General features: G+C 36.5%; 1 protein-coding gene and 1 pseudogene across 1 annotated transcript; both read left to right on the forward strand.

The window, feature by feature from the left end:
* Positions 1 to 6,862: 6,862 nt before the first annotated feature.
* LOC112671521 (olfactory receptor 6M1) lies at positions 6,863 to 7,804 on the forward strand. Its single transcript, XM_025465790.1, has one exon. The coding sequence runs from the start codon at positions 6,863 to 6,865 to the stop codon at positions 7,802 to 7,804; it is 942 nt and encodes a 313-aa protein (XP_025321575.1).
* Positions 7,805 to 8,254: 450 nt separating this feature from the next.
* Positions 8,255 to 8,354, forward strand: LOC112671580 (U6 spliceosomal RNA; annotated as a pseudogene).
* The last annotated feature ends 6,740 nt before the right edge of the window (positions 8,355 to 15,094 follow it).

Genomic DNA, 15,094 nt, shown 5'->3' on the forward strand with positions numbered 1-15,094 from the left:
TGGAATCAAGTCCCACATCAGTTTCTCCGCAGGGAGCCTATTTCTCCCTCTTGCCTATGTCTCTGCCTCTCTCTCTCTCCCTCTCTGTCTCTCATGAATAAATAAATAAAATCTATTTTAAAAATAAACAAAGAGAAACTTATCTGCTTTGAAGCCTCAGAGAACTAGAAACTCAGAAAACTTAAAACTTGTTTTTTTCTGAAATGATCATAATGTATTAAAATAAGCTTTAAGCTGTTTTCCAAACAGATTATTTACATAGATTTATATGTCTCTGTACCCATTTTAAATCCATTTCATTAGTGTACAATGTACACATAATACACAATTTAAGTATACAGTCGGTTGAGGTTCGACACATGAATCCATTCAGGTAGCCCCCAGCACCACTGTGATGGTTTATAATATTTCCATCATCTTAGGAACTGTGCCCTGTTGCAGAAAATGCTCTCCTCTCCCCAACTCAGCCCCTGATAACTACTGAGGTGTTTGTCAGGATAATTTGAATTTTCTAAAATTTTATATAAATGCAGTCTTACTGCATGTAGTCTTTTGTGTTTGTTTTCTTTCACTTAAACAGATACCTTGAGATTAATCCCAGGTGTTTCAGGTATCAGTTATTTCTTCCTTTGTTTATGAAGGATTATCTATAACATAGATTGTGAAGATGTATCACAGTTGGTTTATTCATCAGATGATGGATACTTGAGTTGTTTTCAGTATTGGCCATTATGAATAAAGCCTCTAAGAACAGTTCATGCTTTTAATTTTTTTTAAGATTTTATTTATTTTTCATGAGAGACCCAGAGAGAGAGGGGCAAAGACATAGGCAGAGGGAGAAGCAGGCTCCCTGCAAGGAGCCCAGTATAGGTCTGGATCCCAGGACTCCAGGATCACGAACTGAGCCAAAGGCAGACACTCAACCACCGAGCCACCCAGGCACCCTGAGTTCATGTTTTTACATGAATATTTGTTTTCACTTCTCTTAGATACATTCTGAGAAGTGGGATTACTATGTTTAAATGATAAGAATATGTCTAATTATAAGAAACTATCAAGATGCTCTCCAGAGTCATTGTATCATTTTCATTTGTATTGGCAATATATCAGACTCTCACAGTCCCACATCCTTAATAATGCTTGGCATTGTCAGTCTTTTTAATTTTAGCCAGTCTAGTGCATGTTGATGGAATAACCTAATGTATTATATTTTTTTATTTTTTAAGCTTATTTGATGTATAACTGTGACAAATGAAATTGCACATATTTAAAACATACATCATGAAGATTTGACATAAATATATATGTTGGGAAATGATTACCACAATCAATTAATTGACACATCCTTCACCTCATATAGTTACCATTTTTTTCGTTTTTGTTTTTGTTTTTGTTTTGGTGAGCATGTTTAAACTGTCTACTGGTTAGCAAATTTCAAGCACACAATTCAGCACTATTAACTGTAGTCACTGTGCTGGACATAAGATACCCAGAGCTTATTCATCTTATAACTAACTTGGTGCCTTTGCCTAGTATCTCCCCATTATCCTCTATTCCATATATGAGTGAAAACTTAATATATTTGTCAGATATGTTCATTGACTATCTACAATAGTCAAAATATGACACAGTTCAAGTGTCAATTGATGAATAAAGATGTAGCATATATATGCATATATACAGACACACACATACATTTATATACAATGGAATATTATTCAGCCATAAAAAATAATTAAATCTTGCCATTTACAACAACATGGATGGAGCTAGAGCATATAATGCTAAGCAAAATCAGTCAGAGAAACACAAGTACCATATGATTTCATTCATATGTGGAATTTAAGAAACAAAACAACTGAGCAAAGTGAAAAAAAAGAGAGAAATGCAAACCAAGAAACAGACTCAACTCTAGAGAACAAACTGATGGTTCCCAGAGGGGAGGTGTGTGAGGGATCGGTAAAATAAGTGATGGGAATTCAGGAGCACATTTGTTGTGATGAGCAACAGGTGTTGTGTGGAAGTGTTAAATCACTATATTGTAACACCTGAAACTATTATCATATTTTATGTTAACTAACAGGAATCTAAATAAAAGTTTTTTTTTAAAGGTAATATATTTTTTAAAAAACATGCTATGCTGATGGAGACAGAGGTAGTTGATGGCATCTGAAACTTGAGAATATTTATTGTCGGAGAGCATTTTCTATTGGATCAATGACTTAAAAAAAGGATGAAAAGTTTTTTAAGTATTATTTTTTCCTTTAAATAAGGCAAAATACCAAGCAAATCCCCCAGGAACCCCTAGTAGATTTGTTTGGCACCTTCTAAAACTTCATAATTGTGATTAGGTAGTTCAAAACCAACATTCTAAAAAAAAAAAAAAAAAGGAAACAAACCAACATTCTTTTGTAACAATATTATTAATTAACTTTCTTTGACCTGTATCCCCAGGAGCTATTTTCTTCTAAGTCTCTAAGGCAAATAAGCCCAGGAAAAAACATAGTTCATCCACTTACAAAAGAAGAGAAAATTTACATAAGAAAGGAAGCTTTATAGAGAAAAAGAACAGGATAACTTTTTAAAAAATATTCAAGTCACTTTTAATCTGCTGATTTAGAGTATTCGAGGCCATTTAGTAAGCTCTCCAGCGGAAAATTTAATATTCTAGGAACCGTGAAGTTGGAACAAGACATCAAAAACTATATTAAGTCCCCGTCACTGGGCTGTCACTTGGCAAGAATGATGTAAGAAGGATTCTGCATCAGCCAATTCTGAGTTACTGTATGAGGTTCTATACCCAAAACAACCTGGCTTCTAAATAATTCTAACGATTGAGAATTAACCAAAGACTCAAAACTAGCCTTCTTGAAAGGGGAAAAATACCTGTGAATAGAGAATCAATGATTTTCTGGGATAATTCTTTCAAATAGAGTCAGGGATGATCTACTCTAATCCAGCTGATTAATGCCTGCAAGTTTTTCAAGCCTCTTAATATTTTGCCACCACATTCTCTGCCTGCAAAACCAGACTCTAGATTCATTTCTGTGTGGAACTCACTGGGAAGTTAGGGAGCAAAGGGGATTTCTAGATCATGGAGGTATTTAAGGGCTGCCATTTTGAAAAAAGGTCAGTATTTGGTTCGAAAAGTCAGAGCATGAGAGTGTATTTGGAATTTACAAAGAAAGATTTTTCTATTCAACATAAGAGCTTTTTATTCAGCCAGTGCTAAAGCAAGATAGAGATTTCCCCCTCACTGAATTATCCAAGCCATGGCTGAATGTAAATGGTGGGGAGGATGCTAATCACAAGGACACATATTGGGGTTGGGTGGTTCAGTGACCCAGTAAATTTTATTTTATCTTTAAGAGATATTTCTATGAACTAGACATAAAAATAGAAGTGGCAAAAGAAAAATTTCAAAGTACAATATTTAGAGTAAATTCATGCACACATAATATCACAATTGGAGCCTCTTACTATGTCTACATGTACAAAACATGCTTGGAGAATCTTACATCATCTATACAATTGGTGAAATGTAAGTAAACTTTTTCATCTATGTTTTATTTACTAATACATTACTCTTGTTAAATGTATCTTCTCATGTATAGTCTCGCTAAAATCTGTCATATTCTTAGTGGGATCAAATGCAAATCTGGGGGATTCATGTTAAGAGTGCACTAAAAATATTCCTCAGTTCCAAATTAAACTTTCCATAATTTATTGCTATTTATTCAAGAAACAGTTTGCCCTAATTATTCACCTCCTTTAAATTTATCTCAATCCTTTCCAAACGAATTTTTTAACAAGAATCTCTTAATATTGTCACGTGTTTGATTTAATTTAAACCTCACAGTAGCTTATCTTGAATGTTGTATTTATCTAACACTTTAATCTGAAAGTGTGAACTATCATTTGTCTGTTGAACAACTTCATGGAAATAACAAGATGACACACACAAAAAAACAGACACGCAGTACCTCAGAGAGAAAGTTCATATGAGATTTCACACACTATTATACTGGTATAGATATTCATGATTAGCCACTTATGTGCAGTAATTTATAGGATCATTTGAGAGCTTGTTTACTAGAGCATAGATTAGAATCTTCAAAGTGGGAAAGGGAATTGAAAACTAACTGGCAGCAGGACTTTAAGACATTGAATGGATCTTGTGAATGTGTAGTCCAACATTCTGATTTTTCAGATAAGAATACTGAAGTCCAGGCTGTCCCTGGCTGGCATAATTTGACGAGTTTGAACACACACACCTTCATAATATCATCACCAAAATTAAGGCAACACATACACTCAACACCTCCTAGAGTTTCCTTTACACAATCATGCTACCGTGAGATATTTAGCCAGTTGATTAGCATTGGTAATTTAGATGATCGACATTTCCTTCCTGTATAGATAATGACTGAGTAAATGTTCTTGCACGTAAATCACATAAAATTCATCAAATTATGAGTATTAAATATGGACAGTTCTTTGTTGTATTTTTTTAAGATTTTATTTATTCATGAGAGACACAGAGAGAGAGAGAGAGGGAGAAGTAGGCTCCTCACAGGGAGTCTGATGTGGGACTCGATTCCAGGACCCCAGGATCACACCCTGAGCCAAAGGCAGACACTGAACTGCTGAGCCACCCAGATGTCCCTCTTTATTGTTTTTAAGATTTTATTTTTAAATGACATCTACACACAACATGGGACTTGAACTCATGACCCCAAGATCGAGTCCCACTCTTCCCCAACAGAGCCAACCAGGTCCCTCATGTGCAGTTCTCTTTATATCAATTGTACTGCAAAAAAAAAAAAAAAAAAGCCGATTTAAAAAAATGAGTGTGCAGAGTTCTAGTAATTGACATGGATTATTATATACAAAAAAAGAAACATTGGAAAAGTCAGTTACAAAATAGTATGTCAGCATCGTTTATTTTAGATACACATATGTATGTAATTTAATTTTGAAACAGGCTGGAAATACATTCGTCAAAATGTTGTCCCTGTATCTCTAACAGATTTGCTTACAGATTAAAATTTTCTTTTTTATATTTGCATATTCTAATTTTTTGCACTGAAAAATGTGAAGTTTTTTTTTTTTTGTAGTGGGAAACAAAAAATGAAATAGGAAGGCAAAATTTTTATGTTGGAAAAGGGGTAGAGAGGGAGATGGGAAATGGAAATTGAGAGGTATAAACTCTATTTGTTAAGAATGAGCTAAGTAAAATCTAGACCAAAAAAGAGCATTGAGGTTAAAGCCTGGATGCTTTTAACCTGAAATGGGGATATCTGTGCCAAAGAACATTTCTCAGATACCAGGATAAAGAATAACTAGATGATCTTGATGCATAGTTTTATGATTTCAACTAATCAAGTAAATGGAGTGAGCTAAATAAATTACCTCTATTTTCCCCTCTTGTGTATAATCTGTACCTCTCTGATTTTATCACAATTATATCATGTCCCCTTAAATAATCAGCCAGACATAAGGGAGACAAAGAAAAATACCATATGATTTCACTTACATGTGGAATCTAAAAAACAAAACAAATGAATAACAGACTTGTAAATACAGAGAACAAGCTGGTGATTGTCAGAGAGGAGGTGATGGAGGAATGTGATTAAGAGGGTCAAATTTCCAGTTATAAAATAAATATGTTACAGGGATGAAAAGTATAGCATATGGAATATAATCAATAATATTGCAATAACGTATGGTGGTGACACATGGTAACTACACTTATCATGCTCAAACGAAGTAATGCATAGGATTATTGAATGAATATGTTGTATACTTGAAACACTGTGGATTAATCATCCTTCAATAAAAAATAATAATCAACCAGATATATGATGTATAGCCTACATACTTCACAGAATTTGTAGAAGATAGGTTTTGGACACAGGGCATAATCTAAAGATAAGATAAGCAGCACCATGCCCTTTTGATGTGTCACCTAAAGTGATGAGCAGGAACCATGAATCATTGTTCCTTTCAGATATTTCTGGTCTGTTTCCATAGATCTATATATGCAAGGAAAAGACTCAAAATGGACTCTGGAGATCACCAAATATCAGAAAAAAGAAATCAACCTTTATCTCTTACTCGTGGCAGGTCACCAATGTCAAGTGCCCAAGGGAAGAAAATTTGTTCTAGAAAGGGCTGGAAAGTATTTAAAAAGATTTCTCTCTCAGTAACTGTAAACTTCAGAAAAATAGTTCTAGTTAAAGTGTGGGTCGAGGGCGCTTGGGTGGCTTAGTGGTTGGGCATCTGCCTTTAGCTCAGGTCGTGATCCCAGGGTCCTGGGATCAAGTCCTGCATCCGGCTCCCCGCAGGGAGCCTTCTTCTCCCTCTGCCTATGTCTTCGCCTCTCTCTGTCTCTCATGAATAAATAAATGAAATATTTAAAAAATAAAGTGTGAGTCAGGTCTTCATACCACATTTTATTTATTTATTTATTTATTTATTTATTTATTTATCTATCTATCTATTTTATTTATTTATTTATTTTCATACCACATTTTTGACCAGGAAAATGAAGCTGGCTGCAATGAAGAGAAGAGAAATTTCATTTAATGAGAATGAATAGAACTGTATTACTGAAAGAAAGCTTCAAAAAATTTTTAATTCACTCTTCTCCCTTGTTTTATGGGAAAAGTTGTGTCGAAATGGTATTTTGATTTTCCCAAGGATGCCCAATAATGACTTTCCAATAGAGGGTTGACCCGTCTCCCAGTGGAAGACACTCTCCATAACACATTTCCAACAGATATTTGTAAAATTTCGTCCTGAGCTGATTTTCCTTTTCTTGCTTCTTAAGGGAGACCCTGCCCACCTCGTAGCCATAGCCATGGGGAATTGGAGCATAGTGACCGAATTTACCCTAATTGCCTTCCCTGTTCTCTTAGAGCTTCGAATCTTCCTCTTTGTGGTTCTTTTGCTGACTTACACACTAACAGCAACAGGAAACATTATCATCATCTTCCTAATATGGACTGATAATCGCCTGCAAACTCCAATGTACATTTTCCTCAGTAATTTGTCCTGTCTAGATATTTTATATACCACGGTCATTACCCCAAAGTTGCTAGCCTGCCTCCTTGGAGAGAAGAAAACCATATCCTTTGCTGGCTGCATCACTCAAACATATTTCTACTTCTTTCTGGGGACAGTGGAGTTTATCCTCTTGGCGGTGATGTCCTTTGACCGCTACGTGGCCATCTGTAACCCCCTGCGCTACACCACCATCATGAACAGCAGGGCCTGCCTCCTGCTGGTTCTGGGCTGCTGGGTCGGAGCCTTCCTCTCCGTGTTGGTACCAACCATTGTAGTGACAAGGCTGCCTTATTGTAGGAAAGAAATTAATCATTTTTTCTGTGACATTGCCCCTCTTCTGCAAGTGGCCTGTGTAGACACTTACCTCATTGAGCAGATAAACTTCCTTCTATCTGCCCTCGTCATCCTGAGCTCCCTAGCATTCACAGCTGGGTCCTACACCTACATCATCTCTACCATCCTGCGCATTCCCTCAGCCCAAGGCCGCCAGAAAGCTTTTTCTACCTGTGCTTCTCACATTACGGTTGTGTCCATTGCTTATGGGAGCAACATCTTTGTGTATGTGAGACCCAGTCAGAACTATTCCCTGGATTTTGACAAGGTAGCTGCTGTCCTCATTACAGTGGTGACCCCTCTTCTGAACCCTTTTATTTATAGCTTAAGAAATGAAAAGGTGAAAGAAGTGTTGAGAGAGACAATGAACAGAATCATGTCCTTGATACTAAGGAAAACTTGACATTCGTGTTTAGTATATCACACAACGTTTCTTATCTTCAATACATTCATTCTGCATCAATATAGTACCATGTTGACATTCCAGAAACCTGAGACTGTGTCAACAGGATGAGCAATGACTGTACCAAACTGAAGGAAATTCTGCTTACATCTAGAAAAAAAAAAATCTAAGCCATAAAAAAAAAAAAAATCTAAGCCATCAACTTGTATATTCAAGGCTTTAAACCATGAAACATTACCTAAATAGGATCTAGAGTTTCCCAGATCTAATCTCAGCTAAATCAGTGTGTTTTCCAGATGACTTTGACCATGTCACAACTTATCTAAGCCTTAATGTCTCCATCTCTAAATGAAATAATAGATAATAAAACATCACTACTTGTAGGAAGACAGTAAAGTTAGAACATTTAAGCTTCTTGGATTAGGCATTCTTGAAAATTTCAAGAGTTTCAGTTTTCACCTACACATACCACTAAAATTAGAACAATGCAAAGATTAGCATGGCCCTGCAGAAGGATAACATGCAAATTCATGAAACATTCCATATCATTTGGTGGCAGATGGTAATTAGACTTGTCATTTCATAATGTATAAAAATATAGAGTCACTATGATGTGTACCTGAAACTAACTTGTGTGTCAATTACATTTCAATTTTTTTTTAAAAAAAGGTACTTAAAAAAAAAAAAAAGCAAACCTGAGTGAAAGGTGGAGATATTTGCTGAGAAAAGGAACATAAGAAAGGCAGGTCACAAATGACTTTGGTAAAATATTTAATAGAATTTGGGGGGTAAAAGCCAAAATGAAGTAGGTACAATAATCTGAATATATAAAGAAACAATATAAATACAATCAATATTTTCAAGCAGGTTAGCTGAGATTATAAGCAGTATGAGAATATAAAGGAAATGTGTGTTAGAAAATATTTTCTAAGAGGAGATGTGTTTGCTTTTTTCCAATACTAATTGGAGGAGGATAGTCGTGGCCTTAGGCTGAGGCAACAGGAGAGCATGAATGACTACTTTGATGGGTTACCCAAATGACCAAAGGTGAGGACATCAAGAACATGAAGGAAAGGATAGTTATTGGCAGAAGTTTGTATTACATACTAATAAATATGAATGGATGAATTCAGAAGTGGAACCTATAGCAACCAGGTGAAAATTGTCACAGTCCTTTGTGACGGATGGCCCAAAATGAACCTTAAGAAGAGGCTTAGCACCTAACTTTGGGTAGAAAAATGGCCAAAGAAAAAGTATAATTTTTAATAATGTGTGAAGAATAGAGCAAATGACCTAGATCCCCATCCATCACATTCCTATTTATTTGTATGTAATACAAACTTCCACCAATAACTATCCTTTCCTTCATGTTCTTGATGTCCTCACCTTTGGTCATTTGGGTAACCCATCATAGTAGTCATTCATGCTCTCCTGTTGCCTCAGCCTAAGGCCACGACTATCCTCAGACATTGAATAACAAGCAGTGGAGGATCACGATTGCTGCAAGAGGGAATTGAAGTGAGCCTACAACTGCCCTGGGGTGCAGCCTAAATGCAGTTTCTAGACGGCAGCATGGGGCTGGAGCATTCAACCAGAGGCTGGCAGGGTCTCTGAATTGAGCAGAGATCAGAGTTTGGGAAGGTGGGTGACTTGTCTTTGTAGAGAAGAGGAGCAGGGATGAGAGACATACACAGAAAGAAAACTCTGGAGATAGGCAGAAGGATATCCTCAAGACTTCAGCTAAGTATAGAGCTAAGCATCCATTTAAAAAAAAATAAAACAAAAACAAAAAAACAACCTGAAGGTGCAAAAGGATCCATGAGAAATAAATAAATATTTTTTTTGTGATCACAAAGGGATGGACAGAGTTTTTTTTTCCTAGCAACCACAGTGAAAATTGAAACTACATGAGGCATAAGATAAAGTAATGGGGATAAATTACGCCAAAAGCAAAAGAAAACCCAGGTTTTTCTTGAAAGAGTTTCAAAATGAGATTTGAAAGGATTAACTTGATCCACAAGTAACTGAAGTGCCAAGGAGAACAACGTCTAACATGCCTTAAAAGAATTCAACCGATTCCAACACTTAACAAAGTAAAATACACGGCATCCAAACAAAAATGTGTAGGCAAAACAAAGAAGTAGGATATTGTAACACATAACCAGAAGGGAGGTCATCGACAGAAACAGACCCAGAAATGATGGGAATTACCAAGCAAAGAATATTTAAGTAGCTACTATAAATACATTCCATATGCCTGAGAATGTAGAATGTAAAATGATTTAATGGTGAAATCATTAAATGCATAAAATTAAAAATGACTAAAAGCATTTATGATATAACTACTCTCAAACAGTGGTCATAACCCTGCTCTATCATAACCTCCCCCTTCATCCTGCACTTTTAAAATCTTTATTTGTATTATTCAATGTTTTGTTAACAACCATTATTCTCAGACAGAATTGGCCATGATGATACCATATTCTCAAAGTATTAGACAAAGAGCTTTGTAGGAAATGTTTTTGCCTGAAATGCAATATACATAAACTATAGACAAAATGCCCAAGGTTTCCACTAGTTCTTCTACCCTTGATCTTGCATGCAAGATTACGTGTAATAGTTGGGACGCAATTTCCTCGTGACCTCACCAGTCTGTGAACATGAAGCAGGTCACAATAAAATTCCAAATGTCACTGGTGCTCGCCCTTCTCACCCAGACCATGTACCATAGGTTCTCACTCTCCTATGCGATTCCAAGTATTTCTTGGAATCCCCAAGAGATGTTTCATGTATAGTTATGAACTGTCACTTAATATTATCTGGCTCTGTCTGTCCTTTGCTGATTTATACCATCTTTGAAGTGGCTTGAAAATACAACTTTCTCATTGTCACTGCAGACTACTTCCTCAGTAAGAAAGTGGAAATAAGTGACAAAGAAGCTTTCAATGTCTTTGAGTGATCCTAAAATACCAGACCACTGAGATGCCAGAAATGCTGCTCTGAGCTCTGATATACCTGCTGTAGTTAGGGACACTAAGCCGTATCCCAAGCAGAAGTCAGGAGAACCCCCATTATCCACCTGGGCACAGATGTAAGAAGGCTTATGCCCTGTATCCCAAAGAGCCCCTCACTTTCTTCAAACAGCCCCTTTGTTTATAAGATTTAAAAATGATGGAGCACCTGGGTGGCTCAGCTGCTTGAGGGTCTGCCTTCAGCTCAGGTCATGATCTCAAGGTCCTGGGATAGAGCCCTGCATCAGGATTCCACTCAGTGGGGAGCCTGCTTCTCCCTCTCTCTCCTCCTGTTGCTCCCCCTGTTTGTTCTCTCTCTCTCTCTCAAATAAATAAAATCCTTTTAAAAAAAAAGATTTAAAAATGAACCCACAGGGCTTGGGTAGACAACCAATATCTGAAACAGATGTCACGTTATCTTCCCCACCCTGGTGTTACCCACACATGTCCACCACCCCCAGCTGAAATTCTCATATAAGTTTATGGACTCAGAATTTCTTTACCTGCCAATGTGTCACATAGTCTCCACTTGACACCCCTAAGTCAAACAGAATTCAAATGTAGTATATTTGAATATCTGAGATGACTTTGTAAGAACTCTCATATCCCTTTCAATTCATGCCCCTGTCCTTTGGATAAACTGAAGAAACAACTAAAGCAAAGCTGTGCATGCTTGGTATTACCCTACATGAAACAGACACAAAGAAGAGTAAGATATTAAATTTCTTGGAATTGGAGTGCTCATGAATGCCTTAGAAGTTTGAAAGTGATTAGCATCTATTAGAAAAATTCTCTAGAGATTTTTATATTTATGAATTTAACCCCTAGTTTTTAATATAATCAAACGGAAAAGAAAGATTCAATGATAAATCCATCTTAGCGGCAAACTGATAATCCATGAAAATCCATTCTCTTAACTAAATTGAATTTAAATAAAACCAAAAAAAAAAAAAGAAGAAGAAGAAGAAGAAGAAGAAGAAGAAGAAGAAGAAGAAGAAGAAGAAGAAAAGAAAGAAAAGGAAAGGAAAGGAAAGGAAAGGAAATCCATTCTCTCAATTAGTAATTTGCCAGGTATAGATCTTACTGATAGAAATTTGATGCTCTGCCCTTTAAATACCTAATCACAAGGCACCTGGATGGCTCAGTGGTTGAGCATCTTGATTTGGCACAAGTTGTGATCCCTGGGTCCTGGGATCCAGTTCCACATCGCCCCCCCACACACACACCCCGCAGGAAACCTGCTTCTCCCTCTGCCTATGTCTCTACCTCTGTGTGTGTCTCTCATGAATGAATGAGAGAAAAGAAGAGAGAAGAGAAAGAAGAGAAGAGAAGAGAGGAGAGGAGAGGAGAGGAAAGGAGAGGAGAGGAGAAGAAGAGAAGAGGAGAGGAGAGGAGAGGACCGGAGGGGAGGGGAGGAGAGGGGAGGGGAGGGGAGGGGAGGGGAGGGGAGGGGAGGGGAGGAGAAGAGAAGAGAAGAGAAGAGAAGAGAAGAGAAGAGAAGAGAAGAGAAGAGAAGAGAAGAGAAGAGAAGAGAAGAGAAGAGAAGAGAAGAGAGAGAAAGAAGAGAAGAGGCCTAATCATTTTTTTGTTTGTTTTCATAATCATCATAAGAAGTTCTTGATCTTCGCAGGGTTAAATTTGAAAAATAAGTTTCATTCGCAACACACTCCAACCACAAGGGGGAGAACAAGACACACACAGCACCTGTCACACAGACACACGCAAAACCCCCAAGCACTTTACCTCCTCCTGTCAGAGGGGTTGTAATTACCCAGTTAACTGAATTGTGGTATTCCAGGGGATCACGGCTCACATTGTACTCTATGACATATTTCAAATTCAGGATCTATAAAGCCTATGTGTTCGGGGGCTTTAGATGTGATAAGCGCATCAGTTAAAATGGTTAAGAATCCTTGGAATCCATTTTTCAGAGAAGTATATATACTGCACATATATATGGTTCAGTAAGAGAGACCTTCCTCCTACTGAGGAAGACAGGTTGCCCTTCCCCTATGATAATTCCCACATTAAACTATTATTGGTACAGGGCAGAGAGACATGACGTCTTTATTGAAGGCATGTGGCTCTAGGTCTTACAGACAAATTCTTTTTTTTCTCCCCCTAGTGTGCTTTCCCTTGGATTCTTTCCATACTTTTTCTTTTCTTTCTTTAATCTTTGAATATTTTGAAATATTTATTTTTTATAAACAAAATATTTCTCTCTGAAAGCTCATACCCAAAAAGTAATTTTATAAAAATGTAAAATGACTTATGCCCTTGTCCATTAAAGTAACCTCAATGATCTAAATATTGAAAATTAATAAAAAAAGAAAATTAATATCAATAGAATGAATATTTTTATATGTACTTTAATCAGTTTTTCTAAGAATGCATCTTTTTCCATTCAGTATTACTTTTTAAACATGTCAACAACTGGGGCACCTGGGCGGCTCAGTTGGTGAAGCTCCGACTCTTGATTTCAGCTCAGGTCATGATTTCAGGATCTGAGATCAGGCCCCACAGCCAGCTTGGCACTCAGCAGGGAGACTGAGATTTTCCCTCTCCTTCTGCCTTTCCTCCCATTGTGCATGCACTCTCTCTCACTCTCAAAACAAATAAATAAATAAACATTTCAACAACAAAAAATCTACAATTTTTTTCAAGTCTGCCTTTTTCTTAATTAAAAAAACTATACATACACAGAGTGACTGAAATACAGCTGTTTTCATCATGGGCTAATGGTGGATGTAATGAAATTTAGGGGAATTATTATCTTCGTTTCTGTAGCCACTTTAATTTTATACTGTTTGAAAGGCATTTAGATTTTGGTTGCATTTTGTTCAGAGTAAACCAACAATGTTCAACCAAACTTTTAACAAATGGAATGCCCAATAGCTTCACATTTTGAGGTGTTAGGAAATAGCAATTATTGAAAATGGAGTTTGCAAACATTAAGACATTGAAATTTATACATACTAAAGCAAGGGAAGAGTTGAGCAAGCTATAAAATTAAAACTCCAATGGCATACAATACTTAATTTTGAAATCCTTTTAATTTTTTAGGGTAATTTTGTGTATACATCAGTTTGTTTTAAGGAAACAGATTTCTAGAATTAAAACTATTTAGTCTTGAAAAATATGAATGTTTTTAAAATTTAAATTGCCTTCCACAAAGTTTATATTAGTTTTAACTGCCAAATACTGTTTATAGAAACTACCTCTGACTTAAAACATACTCCTGAAAGAGTATAGTAGGCTCATCAAGATATAATCTCAGAAAACAAAGGTAGACTGATAGATAATAATATTAGTTAGTGAATAATTAATACTAAGTATGTCGTGATAGATTGCATTACTTTAAGAGTAATTTTTTTATTATAGTAGCAAGACTACTTCACATGAGATCTACCTTCTTAGAATTTTAAGTGTACAATATAGGATTGTAATCTATAAGCACAACTTTGCACAGCAGATCTCTAGAACTTGTTTAACTTACATAACTCAAACTTTAGATCTTTGAACAGCAATTACGCCCAGCCCCTGGCAACCACCATTCTATTCTCTGTTTCTATTAATTTGGCCATTTTAGATTTTTCAAATAACTAGAATCATGCAGTTTTTGTCCTTCTGCAAACTGCCTTACTTCATAATGGACTTCAGGTACATCCATGTTTCAGGATGGTAGGATTTCCTTCATTTTTGAGGCTGACATTCAGCTATATACATTCCATTTAAGGTATACAGCACCCTTTTCTTTATCCATTAGCCATCAGTGGACACTTGGGTTGTTCCCATATCTTGACTATTGTCAATAATGCTACAATGAACAGGAGAGTTTAGAGGAGGAAAATGTTTTCTTCTCCTATTCCAAGTTCTTTGTCTGGACTAATAATTGGTATCAGACTGGGGCACCTGGGTGGCTCAGAGGTTGAGCATCTGCCTTTGGTTCAGGTCAAGATCCCAAGATCCTGGGATCAAGTCCCACATCAGACTCCCCACAGGGAGCCTGCTTCTCCCTCTGCCTATGTCTCTGCCTCTCTCTCTGTGTCTCTCATGAATAAATAAAATCTTTTTTTTAATGATATAAGACAGATTAACAGAAGAAAACCGAATTTAATTCCATATTACTGAAGTCACACAAAGAGGGCTCTGAGAAAATCAGGCAAATGAGGTTTGTATGCCATCCTGAGTTAGAGAAGGGGAAATGGGAAAAGCAAATGTTTGCCAGGTGGAGAAGTCATTAAGTTAAAAAAAAATAGAATCTTTGGTGGTAGCTCTC

This window comes from Canis lupus, chromosome 5 (genome assembly GCF_003254725.2).
Source record: "Canis lupus dingo isolate Sandy chromosome 5, ASM325472v2, whole genome shotgun sequence".
In the NCBI taxonomy this organism is placed as follows: domain Eukaryota; kingdom Metazoa; phylum Chordata; class Mammalia; order Carnivora; family Canidae; genus Canis; species Canis lupus.